Genomic DNA, 22154 nt, shown 5'->3' with positions numbered 1-22154 from the left:
TTATGTTAATTTCAGTTAATTTTTTAAAATTTTAGTTAATTTCAGTATTCTAGGGATGGGAGTGAGGAGTTGTCAGTGTATGAGGACTAAATCCTTATATATTACCTTCAAAATTTGAAGTGCAGGAAATAAATAGGGACAAAATATATGAGTAAATCCAGTTTTAAAGTGTAGGTAGTATCTTTGGCACAAATCATAGAAGATTTTTCTGTATAGCAGGTACATGGATTGCCCTTGGCAAGTTTCATATGGAAGTTCCTCTTTTATTCTTAATCAATGAAAGATTCTCTTCCCTTTTTTAGTTCTCAAATTTAGGTATGGTTATTGAGTATTTAAAAATCTTTATAAGGACCTGGGTTAAAGTTATGAGATTTACAGTTCTGCATATTTCTTATGAGATTATTTTTAATTTTTATTTTAACAGGACATGAATATGTCAGAACATTTTCAGACGTGCTGTTTTGTGTTGTCTGCCTTTTGTGGCTTTGGTTTTTTTTTTTTTTTTTAAACTTATTGTTAATAAATCTGCAGTACTGTGTCTTTAAAGCTAGGGAGTGTATTGCAGCATTTCTTCCAATAGGTTTGTTACAAGAAATTAAAAGGAATCCTAACGCTTTCCAGTTGAGGGTAAGTGAAACGTTCTTAGAAAATAAAAAAGACTCTGCAGGGTGAAAGAAGGGGAAAAAAAATCTCAGCTTCTTTTCCTTTAAAGCTCTTTGCCAGGAAATTATAATTTCAGAGTATTTTTGGGCGAAGAGCCCAACCTGAGAGGAAATGGTATGATAGAGCTGAAAAATAAGACTTTAATTTTGAAAAGTCTTCTATCCATTGTAGAGCATCTGTTTTCTTAGGTGGATTTCATCTCATTCTAGTGCCAATAATTAAGTAAACCCTCATAAATTTTAAGCAAATACTATATGAGATCATAAAATCACATCTATTTCACTATTAAAACAGTGGTACTCATGGCAAAACAATAAAAAGCCAGAGCTTTAGAGTCAGATAGACCTTGGTTCTCGTCTTAGTTCTGCCACTTACTCAGTGCTGTGGCGGGCAAGTTAGTTAACTTTTCTAGGTCTCCGTATACTCACTTGTAAAATGGAGGTGGTAATAGTACCTTTTCTGTGGGTTTTGTGAAGATTAAATGATTAGTAATTGTAAAGCATTTGTCTCTTAAGCCATTTTCTAAAGTGTATCAAAAATGTATCTATCACTGTCAACGTCTTTTGAGGAAACACATAGCTTTCCAAAGGATAAAAGGACGACTTTAACTTGGATACATATGTTCTAGTTGAGTTAAAAAAAAAATCAGTTGTGTTACTTTCGAGCTATCTAAGTATTTACAAGATGTCTGGCCTTTAAAAAGCAAAAGAGAGCAGAAAAAAAAAGATCCTTGAATTTTATTAGGTTGAGGTAAAATGTACTTCCTGGGCTTGAAGTAAAAAAGATTTTTGATTTTGTAGATTCAAGACAGAGTCGTTGTGTAACCTAGAAAATATTATTTAAGGCTAATGTTGAGACTCTTTGACATTGCTTGATAATGGAATGTTGAAGGACTAAAGGATGAAAACCTTTCATGTGTGCTAAAGTTGTTTTACTTTTATAACAGCAGTCAAGATGAAACTGCTAGGGCTGAAGCAGAGAACTTAATTTTATTTTTTAAGTTTATTTATTTATTTTGAGAGAGAACACAAGTGGGGAAGGGGCAGAGAGAGAGAATCCCAAGCACGCTCCACAATGCCAGCAAAGAGCCCAACTGAGGGCTCGAACCCATGAGATCGTGACCTGAGCTGAAGTCAGATGCCCAACTGACTGAGCCATCCAGGCGCCCTGAGAACTTAATTTTAAATGAGATATCACATGTAAGATGCAGCATGGTGCTTAGCATATCGCAATAATAACAGTATGACTGTTAATAAAAGTTATGACTTATTAAATAGCTACTGTCATTAGTAATAAAGCTACCAGTAGTGTGATCACTAAAACATAGGGAAATTTGCCATAAGAGAAAAACGCATTGAAAACTACAGAGCTGAAATGAGGTAGAAGGTCCTTTAAGAGGAAGGAATCTCTGTTCTTGGAGAGTTGAAAGTTCTTTTCTTCTGCTGGATTTGCGCTCTGGCCAGATCCTCCTCTCCATGATTAGTTTCCCAAGAGATCTAGAAGGCATATTCTAATTATTCTTGACTAGGGAGCTAGATCTAGCAATGTGGAAAGTCTTCCTTTTTGTCTCTTTTTAAAGGTCTTTGGCCAGGAGTGCCTGGGTGACTCAATCAGTTGAGCATCTGACTCTTGATTTCAGTTCAGGTCATGATCTCATGGTTGTGAGATCGAGCTACACATCGGGTTCTGTGCTGGGCCTGGAGCCTGTTTGGGATCGTTGGTCTCCTTCCTCTCTGCCCCTCCCCCCACTCAGGACGAAAAAAAAAAAAAAAAAAAAGGTCTTTGGCCAAAACAAACATTCCAAGTAAAAACTGGAGAAAGGACTTGAACGGACATTTTTCCAAAGAAGATATACAAATGGACGATAAACCTGTGAAAAAACCTCAACATCACTAATTAGGGAAATGCAAATCAAAACTACAATGAAATAACTTCAGACTGTTTAGGATGACTATTTTATACGTATATAAATTTCCAGATTTATACATACAACATATATACACATACATGTATGTACATATATATGTATATATATCCATATCCAGAATATAGTGTTGTCTCAGCTTCTTTTCATTTAAAGCCAGAAAATAAATGTTGTCTAGGATGTGTAGCAATTGGACTCCTTGTACATTGGAATGTAAAATAGTACAGTCACTGTGGAAAACAGTATGATGGTTTCTTAATAAATTAAACATACAATTACCATATGATTCAGCAATTCCACTTCTAGGTAGGTATCCAAAAGAATTGAAGGCAGGGACTCAGAGATACCTGTACAGCAGAGTTTATTTTCGGCGTTATTCACGATAGCTAATAGGTAGAAGCAGCCCAAATGTCCAGTAATAGATGAGTGGATAAGCAAAACGTGGTATATACATTCTGGTATATTTTTCAGCCTTAAAAGGAATGAAATTATAATACATGCTGCATACAACATGGGTGAATCTTAAAAACATGACGAGTGAGAGAAGCCAGACACAGGACATGTGCCATACGATTCCACTTACATATGAGGTATTTAGAGTAGTCAAATTCATAGAGACAGGAAGTAATATGGTGGTTGCTAGGGACTAAAGGAGGGGAATATGGGAAGTTGTTGAATGGATGAAGAGTTTTAGTTTGGGATAATGAAAAGTCCCGGCGATGGATAGTGGTGATGGTTGCACAACAGTGTGAATGTACTCATTGCCACCTAATTGTACACTTAAAAATAGTTAAAATCGTAAATTTTATGTTATGTATATTTTACCACAACTAAAAAACAAGACAAAACAAAAAACCTTTAGCTAATCATAAGCAACTGGCTGTGCCTTCTCTCTTCTGAAGTTTATTTAAGTCTCTTCAAAGCCAAAGAGACGTCCTTAGCAGAAGTTACCACCTGTGTACAAACTTGTAAACTGCTGCTGCAAAGCTGGAAGCAGAGAAAAGAAAGGAAGAGGATTAAATATAGTCGTTTTGGGTTTTTTTTCCCCCTGCTTTGAGCCTTTTATGATGGGCCTGTTTCTTGCATGAAGTGAGTTTAGTGTTAAAAGACTTTTCAGAAAAAGCTGTAACTTCTGACTGGCTTCCGAGCCTCAGTGTCCTAAATTTACACTGTTTCTGTCCTACCCTCATATTTTCACATAATTTTATGCAGATGATTTCATCTACTTTGTAGATAAGGTTGGGATTCTGTGACTGGCAGGAAGAAGGAAGAAGAACCACCTTAGGTATTTTCATCTTAATTTCATTTGACTGTTGTTCTTACATAATTTTTGCTCCTGTTACAGAAGGGCAGTTTCTTCTCTTCCCCTCTTTCATCTAACCTTCGAACATGTCCCTTCTTACACTTTTATAACTTTTATAATCATGTTTTTGTTCCCCAATTCTAGAATCTTTAAAAATCTCTATTTGTAAGGCTTCATTCACTTGAAACATGCTTAGGCCTTGTCTATCTAATAAAACTTCTTTAAGGTTACAGGTTTTCAGACATTGCTTGGTTGGATCGGAAACCACTTTTTTTCCCCTGTTCGTATCCCTCTCATATCTCTGTTTCTTAAAGCTTTCTCTTTCTCCAACTTTCTGCTTTTCCTGTTGCTTCTTTTTCTCTGTTTTATGTGTTCTTCTTTCAAGTTCATAATTGACATAGACCTTGCATTTTCTGTTTTCTATCTTCCTCCTCTTTTTTTTTTTATGTAGTTATTTCCTTGGTGAGTTTATCCACTCTTGTGGCTTCAACTTTGATCAAAATGATCCACAAATACACACTTTTGAGACTCAGACTTTTGTGCTCAGTCTTATTCAGTCTTTTCAGTCTATTACATAACATTGGACTACTCTGCTGTCTCCTGAAAAGCAGTATGTCTAAAACAAAGTCCTGTCTTCTATCTAACCTCTGTTGATTAGTGATGTGACTCTTTTGCCACTTTGCATTTGGTGTGTGTGTCTTTCTGCTTGGTTTCCTACATTAGTTATTTTGTTACTTAGGTCCTTTAAGACCACAAGGAAGAGAGATACACAGATTATCTTCAGTAATAGAATTTTATTGCAAACATACTCAGGAAATGTGCATGGTGTGGCATGGGAAGCTGCCTAGTCAGCTGCTTTTCCATGTGATCTTCAGTATCTCTAATACTGGCTTGTGGAATAGGCTCTATTAATAAAGGGAATAGCAGCTTAGAGTCTCTTGGAAGAATGAAATGAGTTCCTGTGACCTTTGTCATCTTTGTTCATGTAACATTTACACTTTCTGTAATCTAAGGTTTAATTGGGCCATCTTGCAACCATGAAATTTGGAACGTCCCTAACGGCCTGAATTTCAGCCCTTGTATGGTTGCTTTGGCTTCTGGATCAACTTCTAGATATATGTACTTTTTTTTTTAAGTTTATTTATTTATTTTGAGAGAGAGAGAGTGAGAGTGAGTGGGCGCACAGAAGCAGCAGAGGGGCAGAGAGAGAGAAAAAGAGAGAGAGAGAGAGAGAGGATGAGAGAGAGAATCCCAAGCGGGCTCCACACTGACAGTGCTTACTGACAGCCCACCAACGTGAGGCTTGAACTCCCGAACCACGAGATGGTGACCTGAGCAGAAATCAAGAGTCAGTCGCTTAACTGACTGAGCCACCCAGGCTCAGTATGTACTTTTTATTGCTGGGATAGTAAAGATGATTTACTTTACATGCTGCTGAAGTGAGCACATAGTAAAGCTGATTTGATTTGAAGTAGCATGTGTTGAACCATAACAATTGATACAGGAACGTAGGTTTTTCTCTATAAGCGTGCTGTGTGAGTGACAGGCGTTTTGAAGTTCCGTAAGGTTTATAGTAGCAGATTTTGGGTTTATTTATTTATTTATTTATTTTTATTAAAAAAAAATTTTTTTTAATGCTTCTTGAATTTTGAGAGAGAGACATAGAGGGTGAGCAGGGGAGGGGCAGAGAGAGAGGGAGACACAGAATCCAAAGCAGGCTTCAGGCTCTGAGCTGACAGCACAGAGCCCGACACAGGGCTCAGACTCCCAAACTGTGAGATCATGACCTGAGCCAAAGTGGTTGCTTAACCAGCTGAGCCACTCAGGCACTCCTATTCATTTATTTATTGAACCAAAGTTTATTGAACAGTAGGATGTGAGATTCTGTTTTAAGGACTTACTGGAGATATGAAGCTAGATGAGACATGATCCCTATCTTCATGGAGTTCCCATTTTAGCTCTTTGGTAATAAGCTCATACAATAAATAAATAGTAAAGGGAATAATGACTCAGTGTACTAAGTGCTCTGGGACCATAGTTACCAGTGGGATTAGTTCTCTGTGTTTCGGTGGGTAGGGATGGTGGTAGAGGAGTTTGCTATCTCTGCAAACTTCCCAGAGAAGACTTTTGAGTATATCTTTAACAAAGTGGTTAACTGACAGGCAGAGAAAAGGGGGAAGATCACGTAAGAGAGAATGGACATAGGAAGGGTATGACCTTTATATCTTGCATCATGTACAAATAACTATACAGTATCTGAATTTCTCTTGAATTTGTTCTGTCCTGTCATTTCCACTGTTAACTTTTAAGCCCAGATCCTTGTCACCACACTTCTGTATTGCAAGAAACAAAACCATCCCTTAGTTTTAAAGCTTTTTTAGTTCTTTTCTCCATTATGGAATTTGGCTTGTAGGACATTTAGAAGAATGGGAAGAAATCTCTGGAAGAAGACTATGTTGTTTATCTTACACAATTAGCAGTATTCCACCGTTGCCATAATCACCATAATGTACTTCAGAATTTCATCTCTTTGGCTCCTCTGTACCAAATTTCCTAAACCGTAATTTAAATTGCTATTTACCTAGATCATCTATCATCTCATATAATATGATATGGTGATTTGGAATCTAAGAAGCACAAAACAAGCTAAAAGTTTATCTGTTTAATCTCTTGAGTGCGTAGTATATAGCATTGGGAGAAACAAACTGCTAAATCCTTTCTAGCAGATCATAGTTTAGTGGCTGTACTAGTGCGTCTTAGAGTAGAAATGACGAGTTGATTTGAAGGTGAGAAATTCCTGGGAACACTTACAAAAGAATATCCCCTTTAAAAAATGAGATTGATATATGGTACTTGATGTAGTAATAGATGGAAATTAACGAGCATGCTTTGGTATTTGCTAGCTTCCTAATGGGAAGAGGCTCTGTGCTGTATCGTGGACAGACATTGGTCTGATTTTGTTTTGCTGTTTATTAACCTAGTAACTGGGGAGGTTACTTAACACCTAGTTTTCTTATAAACTGAGAATATTTTAGTAACTACCAGAGAGATTGTTACAGAGATTAAATGAGAAAATGCTTGTTAAGCACTCAGCACAGGGCCAATAAAAACCCTAATAAATGTTAACTACCTGTATTATTCTCTTTCATTTAGCTCTTATGTATCTGTCTTTCATACTATCTTAGGAGCTCTGAGTTGTCAAAGGCTTTATCTTAATTTTCTTTGTATTATCCCAGCATGTAGTTTATTGTCTACAAATTCAGTAAGTATATATTAAGTGAATATAAATGGATGGATTTTTTAAATCTAGTTTTATCTGTTTTTTGTACCCAGGTTGAAGATTCATTTTAGAACATTTAGTTCTTGTAAAGATTGTATTTCCTAAGCGGTTGCAAAATTCACTCACAAGAATAAGACTGATTAACAGATATTGTTTTTAGTAGTTCTTATTGTCTAGGTCAGTTTATTAATTCAGCCTATAGAAGAGGCCTTTCTTTTCAGTGTATAAAATGACTTTATGAAATGCATTTCATGAAACAGTGAGTCATGTGGAAAAATTTTAGTTTTTTTACAAGATACAATTTTTTAAGGTTTCTCCCAATTACGTAAAAAAAAAAAAAAAAGAATGTTTATTTTAGAAACCTTATGAAACAAAAGCATAGAGGAGAGCCACTTCCCAAAATCAAACCTTGTTGCTTGGAATCCTAAAATATTTACATGCAAATATTTGAATTCCTATTATGTCCTAGGCAGTTTTTAGTGCTGGGGATATAGCCGTGAACAGAACAGAGTCTGCTGGTAGTTTGGTGCCAGTATGTGTGTGTGTCTGCACATATGCAGGTACATCTGCATTTATTATTATTTTTTTTTAACGTTTATTTATTTTTGAGACAGAGAGAGAGAGCATGAACGGGGGAGGGTCAGAGAGAGAGGGAGACACAGAATCCAAAACAGGCTCCAGGCTCTGAGCGGTCAGCACAGAGCCTGACGCGGAGCTCGAACTCACGGACCCGCGAGATCATGACCTGAGCCGAAATCGCCCGCTTAACCCGACTGAGCCACCCAGGCGCCCCAAGGTACATCTGCATTTAAAAGAAAACCTGAAAATGATTTAATTATGTGCGCATTAGGTTGTGTTCTGCCCTTTTTTCTTTTAGCAATATTGCTCACTTGTTTCATGTCAGTGAGTTTTCTACAGCGTGATATTTAGTGGCTACTTGATAATCTCATGAAGAGATATTCCTTAATTAATATAGGTTGAGACATTTAATTTACTTCTAAATTTTGGCATAATTTACAACAAATACACACTTTTTGTTTCCATTTATCTAAGATCAATCGCAGTTGATTTACTTCTTACCATTTACTCTTGAAACATAGTTTTGTACAGAAGAGAGAGTAAACCTCTGTGTTCCCGTCACTCAGTTTGAACATTTTTTAACATCTGGCCAATCTTGCATAATTTATATTTCCGTACACACACCCTACCCTTTAATAATTTGAAATAATCTCAGGTATCATATCATAGCATTCTTAACTATTTCACTATGCATCTCTAAAAGATAAGAATATTAAACAATATATCACCATAATACCATTATCTGAGGTGTAATTTTAATTGTACCTTATTCTTGAAATGATAAAATATTGAGGGGAATTTGTAGAAAACTGAGACTAGTCTATCTAGAATGATTCCCCCACCCTCCCATTGAAGGTGTAGAAAACTTTGTATTGGGATCTTGGAAAAAATATTAACAGAAATTCTTACATTGAACAGGAAACACAAAAGTGAGATAAATAAGCTTATGGATGGGGGCAAGGTTGAAATGGGCATATAAATACTCGGTTACTGGAGAAATTGGTTATAGCTAAAAAAAAAGAGGAATTCTAATGTTTGAAAACACTGTGAGAGAAGACTCTTTTTCTTCATGGTATTAGCAATGTCAGTATAATAGATGATGTTTTCTCTTGCTTTATGAGATGGAAAGTCAAGTGGCAGGAAAGCCAGATTATATTAGCCACTTACTTGCTTTTTGTTTTTTTAAACTAAAACACTTGACAATTTTATTTTCACATTTCATAATACAAATGAAAATTGCTTTTTTTTTTTTTTTTGGTCCCTCTGCTCCCCTATGAAAACTATTCTCTCTTTGATAGGAAGGGGGAGCAAGCCTTCCCTGTCATGCTGCTAGAAAACACCCAGAATCACAGCACCATGATCTCTTGGTGAAGTAGAACAAGTGATATAAGATGGGTATAAAGAGGTTCCTGTCTCTCCTTACCTGTCTGCTTGAGTCATTCCTGGCTGAGTGGGCACCATGATGGGACGGTGGGAAGTCATCAGCGGGGGCCCAGGCGTCACTGGCACGTGGCCTCTGGTGCGCCGCCTCATTCCAGGAGGTCCCGCTGGCATTGTCCCAGGAGGAAGAGGGCCCATCATTGGCATCATGGGAGGGCCCCCATGTGGGGTGAGGAGGGCCCAGGAGACTGTGGGATCACTGCCCCTGCAGGAGGAGGAACAGAGAATGGAGTAGGAGCTATCCTCCCTTGTTGAAATACATGGTTGTTTTCTTGATCAGGTTCTGAACCTGCTCTTCTATCCATTCCTGATAGCAGTTTCTCACATTCTCTTTGTGTTTCTTACTGCTGCGGTGCGTCTTTTTCTCAGATGGAGATTTGTGGGTGAGGTATGTGTTGCAGCGGTCACAATAAAACTTAGGTCTGTTACTTTGCAGCCTGGTGGCCGCTCCGTCCCACACCACCTGGAAAGGACTGCCACTTACTTGTTTTAAAAAGACAATTCTGGGATATGTCTGCTTAAGTGTGCAATAAACCCTATGTATCACGTTCCATGAGAGAAATATCTTGTGGGTGATTTGTTCTTCACAGAATTCCCTAGCACCTGGGAGGGCGTATGTTCTAAAGACACTCATTAAGAATTTTTTTGGATATCTGATTAAATACATGTAATTATAATGAAATTCTGAGGTGTTAAAAACCACATGTCAAGTATAGAGGAAATTACACTCATGACGTTGTGTTTACCGAGGCAATAAAATAGGAAAATGTGTTTATGTGTGTGTGTGTATATATATTTTAATTTTTTTTTTAATGTTTATTTTTGAGAGACAGAGAGAGACAGAGCTTGAGCAGGGGAGGGGCAGAGAGAGAGGGAGATAGAGAATCTGAAGTAGGCTCCAGGCTCCGTGTCGTTAGCACAGAGCCTGACGTGGGGCTCGAACCCACAAACTGTGAGATCATGACCTGAGCCAAAGTTGGATGCTCAACCAACTGGGCCACCCAGGCACCCCAATGTGTATATATATTTTAAATTGGCTTTTAATTATGAGTTTTTTTAAAGTAGGCTTCACCCTAGGTGTGAGGCTTGAACTCATGACCCTGGGTGACTGAGCCACCCAGCCGACCCTCAGTATGAGTTTTTTAAGCTGTAAGGGTTTTCAAAGCAGACAATATAAAAGTTATTTAAAATTAAACCATAATTGAAATGATTCGTTTTCATTTAAAACACCAGAAAGGGAAAGAGGAAATGAAGACAAACGACATAAACCAGGAATTGTTTATGAAAATAAATCATGTGTTTTCACTTGACAGACACCCTAGAGACCATCTTTTTGCTTAAGTTACATTAGTGACATTTCACTTATTCAGCATGTTGAGAAAATGAGACCTGTGGACTAATAGAAAATTCTCATTGAGTTAATCAAATTACTGGATACGTTTTAGAGGACCTATGACTTGTTTGTTTAAAGTGAGCCAGATTATGAGCCTGCTTTGAAGAAAACTTTCATAACTTCTGAAGAAGTATGTAGTGGTTAGATTACCTTTTGGTTTAGTATTAAAGAGATTTGTTAGTATAAGGCTGTCTCCCTCACTATATCATGTGCATGGCTCACTTGAGCTACTGATGCTTGCTTAGCCATGAAGGACACGAAGCACCCTTGCTTTCTGAGGTATAATAGTGAATATTTTGAAAATTTAAGAGACTGACTTCTCTTTCTGGTAGGGATATAGTCTTTGGTTCATGGTATCTACTTTGCTCTTTTCCCCTGCTCATTAGCCCCTTCCTATTTTTCTTTGTTTCTTACCTGGTCCATATCTTCAGCTGTTCTTTTGCCCCTATCTTTAACTCCTTTGTCTCATTGTTCTTATGTGGCATGTGTCTGGCACAATGTCAGATTTCGCTGTTTGCTTTCTCCTTGCCTGCTTTAAGACCTGTGAGCAATGGGGCGTCTGGGTGGCTCAGTTGGTTAAGTGTCCGACTTTGGCTCAGGTCATGATCTCACAGTTCGTGAGTTCGAACCCCACATCAGGCTGTCTGCTGTCAGTACAAAGCTCGCTTCGGATCCTGTCTCTCTCTCTCTGCCCCTCCCCTGCTCACACACTCTCTCTCTCTCTCTCTCAAAAAAAAAAAAAAAAAAAAAAAAGACTTGTGAGCAGTGCTGAAGAAAATATGAAACTTCGAAGATTGCCATTTTAAATTGATGGTCTCTAACAAGGCCTCAGCAAGGCCTCAACAAGGCCTGTAGTGCTATCTAGTAATCCTATTAAACTTCATGAGATTTTTTTGTTTTGTTTTGGTTCTCCACTCTGGCTATTTCAAATATAGTTTTATATTCTCAAATCTCAGACTTTAACTTCCTCACTCACAGCAGATGAATATCCCTCTGACTTCCTAAAGCAAATAGAAGTCAGTATATGAGAGCTCCCTTAACTTTCTACCATTTACTGTTTAAGTCTGCCTATCATATCCTCCTATTATGAGAGAGGTGTCTGCAGCCCTTTGAGGTTAAAGCAGTCCCATCCACATGTGCTTTCCATCTCATTCTTCCACCCTTTTCAGGGACGTGCTTTAGTAGTTATGTCTTGTTCTCACTTGTATTTTCAATTTTCCTTTATTTTACTAATTCATTCAAAATATCATTTACCCTTTTTCAAGCATTTCTAATGGTTTTTGTTTGTTTGTTTGGCTTTATGTTCCTTCTCAAACTCATGTCTCCAGTCACTTATCCTTTCTAGAAACTTCCAAGTGGACTGCGATCCATAATTGTTGTCTCTACCTCTTCACTTTATTCTGTTGTCTCAAAACATTGCAGTTTGGTTTCTGCCTTTACCACTCCACTAAATTGCTCTTGCTGTAATCACCAATAATTTCCTTACAACTTTTTTGGGTAAATGTTATAGAGATATAATTTGCATAGAATAAGGTTCACTCTTTTAGTTTGGCTTTTTTTTTGGTTCAGCAATAGTCATTTTGAGATTTGTTCAAGATCTTGAATGTAGTAGTTTGTTAGGTTTTATTATTATTATTATTATTATTATTATGAGTATTATTCCAGTGTATGGATTTACCATAGTTTGTTTATTCATCTGCTAATTGATGGACATTTGGAATTTTTTTTAAAGTAGGTTTTATGCCCTGCTTGGAGCCCAGTGTGGGGCTTGAACTCACGACCCTGAGATCAAGACCTGAGCTGAGATCAAGAGTTAGGACACTTAACCGACTGAGCCACTCAGGGACCTCTGGAATTTTTTTTTCTTCCAGTTTTTGATTTTGAATAAGGCCGCTATGAGTTTTTGTGTACAAGTCTTTGGTGGACATAGGTTCTTAAATACCTAGGAATAGAATTGCTGGTTTGTATAAGTGTGTGCCTAAAAGTTTATAACAACTGCTAACCTGTTTTTTGAATTGACTAATTTTTCATTTCCAATATCAATGTATGAGAGAGATCCTCTTGTTCCATATCCTTATTAATACTTGTTATTGTCTTTATAATTTTAGCCCTTTTTGTGGGTGGTATTATTTTATTGTAGTTTTATTTTTCATTTCCCTCATGACACAATGTGCTTATTAGCCATTTGTATATTTTTTGTGAAATGTTTGCACGTATTTTTTGCCATTTTTATCTTTGGGTTTTTGTTGTACTATTGATAAAAATTCTTTATATATTAGAGTACAATTCCTGTATCACATTTTTTTTCCCCCAGAGCCACTTCTACTAGGTAATTTTATATCAGTGTTTGCATGTGTGTGTTTGTGTCTTGGATTCAAGTGAAAGTAGTACATCACCCCCAAAAGCAAGGAAAGCGACCCTTCGTCAAAAGATGAAATAGTCAGCCAAACCAAAATCAGAGATGATCCAGATGTTGGAACTGTCATACAGGGACTTTGAAATTACAGTGATTGCTATGTTAAAAGTATCTGGTGAAAGGTGGACAACACCAGTGAAGAGTCAGGAGAATTCACCAGAGCAATGGAAATTATTGGGGAAAAAAAGGTAAATAAAGATACGAGAAATAAAAGACACGAAATAAAGAACTTAAATTGGTTGATAGTATTGTTTGTCTTGTATATCCTTACTGATATTTTGTAAACTTATTGTGTAAATTACTGAGAGAGGAGTGTCAAAATCTCCAGTGATTATTATTTTGGATTTGTACTTTTCTCCTTTCAATTCTTTCAGTTTTTGTTCCATGGTTTTATAGCTATGTTTTAGGGTGCTTACATGTGTAGGGTTCTGTCTTCTTGATAAATTGATCCTTTTGTCATTATGAAATACCCTTCTTTATCTCTGGTGGCATTAATTTCTCTGCAGTCTTCTTTGCCTGATATTAATACAGCCACTTTAGCTTTGTTTTGATTAGTTTCTCATGGTATGTATTTTCCCTCCTTTTATTTAATGTCTTTGTATGAGTTTTTTTGTAGATAGGATGTAGTTGGATCTTGCCTTTTTAATCCAGTCTCACAATCTCTCTTTTAATTGAGTGATTTGACTCCATATATATTTAATGTAACTAATCAATAGAATTTTGTTAACTGCATTTTTCTCCAGTTTTTTGTCTTAATACTTGCTCAAGGGATTATAGTATGTGTCTTTATTAAAACCAATTTTGGGTTGACTCAATTCTGGTAAAATATAGCAAGTTTTCTTCAATATAGCTCCATTTCTTTTCCCTTTGTTTTATTATGTGTAGTGTGTGTGTGTGTGTGTGTGTGTATAATACCTCAGAATGTTACTTCAGTGATACAATACTATAATTATTGATTCAAACAGTCTTTTGTTTTTTAAGATAAATTGATCTTTTATGTTTATGCAAATATTTACCATTTCCTTTAATCCAGAAGTTCTTTATTATTTCTTGTAGAGAAGCTCTCCTAGCAAGAGATTCTTTCAGTTTTTGTTTATCTGGGGATGTCCTTATTTCCCCTTCATTTTTGGAAGAGGAATTTGTTGGATTTAGAATTTTTTCAGCACTCTGAGTGTTTCCTTTCACTGTATTCTGACTGGCATGGTTTCTGATGAGAAGTCAGCTGTTACTCATATTCTTCTTGTTCTGCTGTTCATGATGAGTCATTTTCAGTTGTCTTTTGGCAGTTTGACTACGGTGTGTCTAGCTGTGGATCTTTTTGTGTTTATCCTACTTGGGGTTTGTTTACCTCTTGGATGTGTACATTAATGCTTTTTAAACCTTAATTTTTCAAATTTGGGAAGTTTTCAGCTACTGTTTTTTCAAATAATTGTTTCTGCCCCTTAGTCTCTCTTTTCTCCTGAGACTCCCATTACATGTGTATTGCTATGTTGTATGTATCACCAGTCTCTGAGACTCTATGTCTTCATCTTCTCTCTCTCTCTCTCTCTTTTATTCAGCTATCTGAAAGTCTATTGATTCTTTCATCTTTTTTTTTGATTCTTTCATCTTTTATCTCAGATATGCTGTTGAGTTCTTCTAGTATATTTTTATGAGAGATTTATTTTTCAAGTCTAAATTTGACATTTGTATTAGTTTCTATTTGTCTATTGAGATTGTTGAGTCATTTTCAAGATATTTTTCTTTAATTTCTTGAACACAGATTCATCTTTTTAAGCATATCTAAAATAACCAATTTGAAACCTTTTTCGTATATATTCAATATCTAGGTCCACTGTAAATCATTTTTCTTCTTTTTTAAAAATTTTAAAAATTTTATTTATTTTTGAGAGAGAGACAGAGTGTAAGTAGAGGAGGGGCAGAGAGAGAGGGAGACACGGAATTTGAAGCAGGCTCCAGGCTCTGATCTGTCACCACAGAGCCCGAAGTGGGGCCCAAACTCATGAACTGTTTGATCACTACTTGATCTGAAGTCTGATGCTTAACTGACTGAGCCACCCAGGCACCCCTGTAAATCATTTTCTATGACTGTTTTCTTTTCTGCTGATTGCTCTTTATTGACTGCTTCCTGAATATGCTTTCCTGTTTCTTTGTATGTTTCATAATCTTTTTGTTGTTGTTGTTGTTTTGTTTAAAACTAGACTTTTAAAATAATACACTGTAGACACTCTAGTTTCTCTCCTTTTTCCTCCAGTTTTTTTTTTTTTTCTTTTTATATCACCTTGGAGTTAAACTGTGGTATTTATCTTCTTGCAGTATTTGGCTATTAATGCCTCTGCTCATTTTTTAATTTTTAATTTTCTAGCCAGGATTATTTGAAATTGCCTCTTTTCTACATAACTTAGTGATCAGCCAGTGATTTGGGCAGAGGTTGTGCTTAAACACCTTGAACCTTTATGCCTTCTACTCTCTGCTGATAGAGCTGTGTATGTATTGGGGGAGGGCATTCAAAGCTGTAGCTAGTTTTCAAGTCTTTTTTGGCTTTTACTTTTCATGGGTTTTTGTTGGGTCTCCTATGCTTGTGTGCATATTTTTCTAGTCAGCCATGATATATGGAGAACTCATCTCACCCTTTCATTTTCAGATTCTTCCTGTTAAATTTCTGGCTAGTTTGTTGTTTACCCAAGCTTGAATGTCAAAGCTGTGGGTTTGACAATTTGTTTATTATTAGGCTTACCATCTTTAGTTGACAAAACTGCCAGTTTTTGATTCATGTCCCAAATTGAGCCCATTTTTTTCTGGCAGCAAAGTTGCTACTTTTCATAGTCAACCTTGTCCTAGTAAAACTATAGTTCTTGCTACTGATGGAATTGGGGGACAGGTGATGGTAACAGCCCTAGGCTGGAAGGCCACACAGTCTTTCTGTTGTTACTCAAAGCCATTGCAAGGTTTTAAGAATAAATGCTTTTCAATATGTTGGCTGCTTTTGTTTCAATTTTTCGAGTCATAAACTGGTTGATTTTGACAACTTGTTCAGTGTTTTTGTTTGAGGAGCATATGTCAGCCTCTTCACACTATCATATCCAAAAGTAGGGGGATTTCCTGATATATTTTAGTTTAAATCTACAGTCTTTCCATTTTCCTCTGTTTGTCACGATCTGTTCTTTTTTCCTTCCCTACCCCCCCCCCCCCGCCCTGTCCCCAACTCATGCCTTTTTGGATAGAGTAATTTTTATTCCATTTTATCTCCACTATTGATGAATTAGTGGTACCTCATTGCTTTCCTTTTTTTTTTTTTTTTTAATTTTTTAATGTTTATTTTTGAGAGACAGAGACAGAGCATGAACAGGGGAGGGTCAGAGAGAGAGGGAGACACAGAATCTGAAACAGGCTCCAGGCTCTGAGCTGTCAGCACAGAGCCCGATGTGGGGCCCGAACTCACGAACTGTGAGATCACGACCTAAGCTGAAGTCTGACGCCTAACTGACTGAGCCACCCAGGCGCCCCTCGTTGCTTTCTATTCTTAGTGATTCCTCGAAGGTTTACAATATGAATCTTTAACTTATCAAAAATCTTTCTTCAAATACTTAAAAAAATTTTTTTTTAAATGTTTATTTAAGAGACAGAAACAGAGCACGAGTGGGGGAAGGACAGAGAGAGGAGACACAGAATCCTAAGTAGGCTCCAGGCTCTGAGCTGTCAGCACAGAGAGCCCGGTGCAGGGCTCGAACTCACGAAGAGCAAGATCATGACCTGAGCTGAAGTCAGACGCTTAACCGACTGAGCCACCCAGGCACTCCTTTCTTCAAATACTTTTATACCACTTCACACATCATGTGAGGCCCTTGTAAGAGTACATTTCTTTTTCATCTCTCTTCCTTTGTGCTGCTTTGTACTATATTTTACTTGTACATATGTTATTTAACCCCATGTTAGTTGTTATTTTTGGTTTAAACAGTTATGTTTTAAATAAATGAAAAAATGGAGAAGTTTTTCTTTTTTTCTGTTTTTCTAAGTCACTAAGACCTTGTGTTTATTTTTTGTTTATTTAGTTTAGATGTTTATTTTGAGGGAGAGAGCATGCACATGCATGTAGGGGAGGAACACAGAAAGAGACAGAATCCCAAGCATACTCCCTTCTGTCAGCATAGAGCCTGATGTGGGGCTTGCACTCACGAACCATGAGATCATGACCTGAGCTGAAACTGAGAGTGTGATGCTCAACCAATTGAACCACTCAAGTGCCCCATAAGACCTCTTTTTTAAAGCTGTGGTAAAACAAACAAACAAACAAACAAACAAACACCCAAAACATTAAATTTATTATCTTAAGAAATTTTTAAGTTTGGTAGTATTAAGTATATTCATAATGTTGTTCAACAGATATCTGGAACTTTGCTACCTTGCAACACTGCGACTCTGTACCCACTAAACATGAATTCTACTTCCTCTTTACCCCCAGCTCTTGGCAACCACCTTTCCACTTTTGTTTTTATAATTTTGACTGATATGTCATGTGAGTGGAATTATGCAGTATTTGTCCTTTTGTGACTGGCTTATTTCACTTAATGTGATGTCCTCAAGGTTCATCCATGTTGTAGGTTTCATTCTTTTTTTTTTTCTTAATGTTTGTTTATTTTGAGAGAGAGAGAGAGAGAGAGAGAGAGAGAGAAAGAGAGAGCAAGTGGGGGAGGGGCAGAGAGAGAGAGAATCCCAAGCAGGCTGTGCACTATTAGTGTGGAGCCCAACGTGGGGCTCAGACTCATGAACTGAACTGTGAGATCATGACCTGAGCTGAAATCAAGAGTCCAACACTTAACTGACTGAGCCATCCAGGTGCCCCAGGACAGTTTTCATTCTTTGAAAGTTGCATACTATTCCATTGTATGCCTATACCATACTTTGGTTGTCTTTTCATCTGTTGATGGACATTTGGTTGTTTCCACCTCTTGGCTATTTAGAATAATGCTGTAAGCATGGGGTACACAGATACTTCTTTAAGATGCTGCTTTGAGTTCTTTTGTATATGTACCCAGAAGTGGGATCAACGGATTATATTGTAGTTCTATTTTTAATTTTTTGAGGAATCTTCATATTGTTTTCCATAATGGCTGCACCACTTTACATTCCCACCAACAGTGCACAAGAGTTCCAATTTCTTCACATCCTCATTATTGTTATTTTATGTTATTTTTAATAGTTTTAGTTTGAGTGTTTTTATCATGAAAGGATATTGAATTTTGCTAAATACTTTCTCTGCATCACTGGAGATGATCATGTGATTTTTGCACTTAATTTTAAACAAATGATTGCATTTCATTTGTTGAACCATTATTACATTACAGGTGTAAATTCCACTTGTTCATGGTGTATAATTCTTTTAATGTGCTGTGAATTTGGTTTGCTAGTATTTTGTTGAGGATTTTTGTATCAGTATTTAAGGATATTGGTCTGTAGTTTTCATGCTGTATCTTTATGTGGTTTTGGTTCATAGTAATGCTGGCCTTTCAGAATAAATTTGGAAGTGTTCTTTACTCTTTAGTTTTTTGGAAGAGTTTGAGGAGTGTTGGTGTTAATTCTTCCTTAGATGTTTGATAGAATTCTCCAGTGAAGCCCTTTAGTCCTGGGCTTTTCTTTGTTGAGAGATTTTTTATTACTCCTTCAATCTCCTTAGTATTTACACGTCCACTGAGAATATTTATTTTTTCAGGATTCAGTCTTGATAGATTGTGTATTTCTAAGAATTTAACCATTTCTTCTACATTATCTGATTTGTTGGTGTATAATTATTCGTAGTATTTTCCTATAATTGTTTTTATTTCTGTGAGCATGAGTTTTGATGTCCCCTCTTTCATTTCTAATTTTGGTTGTTTGAGTCTTCTCTCTCTCTCCCTATCCCTCTCTCTCTCTTTCTCTCTCTCTCTTTTAAGTCTAGCTTTGTTTGTCTAGGGTTTATTAATTTTGTTGGTCTTTTCAAAAAACAAACTTTGGGTTTTTGTCTTGGTCTGTTTAGGCTGCTACAAATACCACAGACCAGGTAGCTTATAAACAACAGATTTGTTTCTCATAGTTCTGGAAACTTGGAAGTCCAAGATCAAGGTGCCAGAATGGTCACATTCAGGTGAAAGCTTGCTTTCTTTTTCATAGTGAGCACTTTGTGTGTCCTAAAATGGAGGAAGGGATCTGAAGCAGGCACAGAGCCTGATGTGGGACTCGAACTGTGAGATTGTGACCTGAGCCTGATTCTGATTATCCTTTGATAATGTTTTGATTACCATTTCAATATTGTTACTACTAATTGGTCTGTTCAGATTTTCTATATGGGAAGTGATAGTTTTTAAAAAAGAGTTCCTTAACATGGTTTACAAAGCTTTTTTAAAATTTGACTTTGCTTACCTCTACATCCTGTTCACTTTTTCTTTATTCATACTGAATTATTTTAGTTCTTCATACATGACATTTCATTCATACTGAATTAACCTTGTTCCATCAAATTCGTCATGCATAATCCTTCTCACCTCTTGTTTCCAGATATCTGCATATGCCGTATATATAGATGATTTTTAAAGAAGGCAAAACAAAACAAGAACACACTTCATTATGGCAATGTGGCAGTCAGATAGAGTAGAAAACTAAAACCTCATAAGTGAAGTCAAAATACAATTGAAAATATTTGAAACCTAAACAAAGGCAAGTTTACCTTGTATATAGATAAGAAAAAGACCAAAAAACTTGAAGAGAAATGAACAAAGGAAATGAATAGATGGTCTAGTTTCATAATGATGTTAAAAGATACTCAGTTTCACTCAAAATAAGAGAAATACAAATTAAATCTATTCTGAGTGACACGTTTTCAGCTAACATATTGACTGAAACCCAGATATATAGTTAAATACTTTGTTGGTGAAATTGTGGGGGAAGAGTCTCTCTCATATATTACTGGTAGGATAATAAATTGGTGCAAGCTCCCTGGAGGGCAGTTTGCTAGTATCTATCACTATACGTATATATTTATATAACATATAGTTACAGTAGATGAAACGTAAAATGTAATCAATAACCTTAATAATTGCTATGTAGTTGTTACTATAGTGATTATATTGTATTATTTGTTATCAAATATGATTATGCTTATAGTACATATACTTGTTCAATACATATGCTTCTATATTTTTTTGTGTGTGTACGTATGTGTATATGTATTCTCTGGATCTTGCAGTTTCACTTCTGGGAATTTATCCTACAGATGCAGTGGAACATGTGTGAACTGACTTATGTATACATTTATCCAGTGCAGTGTTGTTTATAATAGCAAAAGGAAACCTAGATATTCATAAAAAAAGTGATTTGTAAGAGATGCTACATCTTTGCAATAGTGTAGGATGTAAATGTAAAAAAGAATGAATGGGGATGCTTTCTATGTACTTGTGTTGTAGATTCTCCAATATAGGCTACATGTTGTTAAATGAAAACAGCAAAGTTATAACAGTGTGGGTAGAAAGAGTGTGTATAAAATGCTATCTTATGTGTTAAAAAGGGTGAGAAGTAAAAATATATGTTCATATTTGTATAAAGATTTCATAAGAAGCTAATACAAGTAGTCATTTGAGGTGTTCTGGGAAGATTAGGAATAGGGATTGAAACGAGACTATTTGCCTCATGTTTTTTATATTGTTTTATTTTTGAACTATCTGAATAGATTACCTCTTAAAAATGAAATTAAAATTTTTATAAAAAGTCTTAAAATATTTCTCTCTCTCTTTTTTTCATCAGTAAGCTAAAAAAGCTGAGTGAAGACAGTCTGACTAAGCAGCCTGAAGAAGTTTTTGATGTATTAGAGAAACTTGGAGAAGGGTAAGTACAAAAAATATGAAAGTAGCATTAGGTAATGACAGAAAATTATAAATTACTATATAATATTAATCTTTCACTAGAGTATATTTTACTGAATAGAAGTAGTATAGAGAGAACACACTTCAACATAATAAAGGCCATGACACGCCCATGGCATACATCATACTCAGTGGTGAAAAACTAAAAGCTTTTCTTCTAAGATCAGGTACAAGACATGGATGAACACTCTCACCACTTTTATTTAACACAGAACAGGAAGTCCTAGCGAGAGCAATTAGGAAAGAAAAAGAAATGAAAATATCCAAATGAAATAGGAAGAGATAAAATTGTTTCTATTTGCACATGACATGATATTATATAGAAGAACTCAGAGTCCACCCAAAATTTGTTAGAATTAATAAAATAATTATAAATGAATTATAATTATATCAGAAAGAAGGAAACGCCTAGGAAAAATTTAACCAAGGAGGTGAAAGATCTGTTTATTGAAAGCTGTAATACATTGATGCAAGAAATTGAAGACAAAAAGATATTTTGCGCTCATAGACCGGGAGGATTCATATTGTTAAAATGTTCATACTATCCAAAGCAATCCACAGATTCATTGCAGTCCCTAACAAAATACCAACGGTATTTTTCACAGAAATAGAACAAACTGTTGTACAATTTGTTTGGAACTACAGAAAACCCTGAATAGCTAAAGCAATTATGAGAATAAAGCATTAATCTGGAGGCATCATGCTCCCTGATTTCAAACAATATTACAAAACTGTTGTAATCAGGGGTGCCTTGGTGGCTCTGTTGTTTAAGTGTCCAACTTCGGCTCAGGCCGTGATCTCATGGATTGTGAGTTTGAGCCCTGCATCAGGCTGTCTGCTGTCAGCACAGAGCTTGCTTTGGATCCTCTGTGCCCCTCTCTCTGCCTCTCCCCTGCTCACATGCTCTGTCTCTCTCAAAAGTAAATAAACATTAAAAAAAACCCTGTAGTAATAAAAATATTATGGTATTGGTATAAAAACAGTTTAATGAAGCAATATAGAGAACTCAGAAACAAACCCATGCATATATAATCAGTTAATTTATGACAAAGGAGCCAAGAATATACAATGGGGAAAGGAGAATTTCTTTAATAAATGATGTTGGAAAACTGGACACCCACATGCAAAAGAATGAAACTGGGCTTCTGTCTTATACTCAAAAATCAACTCAAAATGGATTAAAGACTTGAATGTAAAACCTGAAACTTAAACTCCTAGAAGAAAACATGGGCAGTAAACTCCTTGACGTTGGTCTTGACATGAC

The 22154-nt window shown here is 36.2% G+C and overlaps 1 protein-coding gene and 1 long non-coding RNA gene across 2 annotated transcripts in view; one reads left to right on the top strand and one right to left on the bottom strand.

Moving 5' to 3' along the window:
• Nucleotides 1-22154, top strand: part of STK3 (serine/threonine kinase 3) — a 292559-nt gene that overhangs the window by 13433 nt on the left and 256972 nt on the right. The window contains exon 2 of the mRNA XM_042972682.1: nucleotides 20772-20852. Coding sequence (XP_042828616.1) covers nucleotides 20772-20852 — 81 coding nt within the window. The remainder of the gene's footprint in view (nucleotides 1-20771; nucleotides 20853-22154) is intronic.
• LOC122234856 overlaps nucleotides 3473-22154 on the bottom strand; it is a 47604-nt gene continuing 28922 nt past the window's right edge. Inside the window, exons 2-4 of the long non-coding RNA XR_006212794.1 lie at nucleotides 19395-19533; nucleotides 9173-9394; nucleotides 3473-3574 (exon numbers count right to left, since the gene is read on the bottom strand). This is a non-coding gene — a long non-coding RNA (uncharacterized LOC122234856). The remainder of the gene's footprint in view (nucleotides 3575-9172; nucleotides 9395-19394; nucleotides 19534-22154) is intronic.

Source organism: Panthera tigris, chromosome F2, assembly GCF_018350195.1.
Source record: "Panthera tigris isolate Pti1 chromosome F2, P.tigris_Pti1_mat1.1, whole genome shotgun sequence".
Taxonomy (NCBI): domain Eukaryota; kingdom Metazoa; phylum Chordata; class Mammalia; order Carnivora; family Felidae; genus Panthera; species Panthera tigris.
The sequence above is the reverse complement of the archived record's forward strand: the minus strand, read 5'-3'. Positions and strand labels throughout refer to the sequence as shown.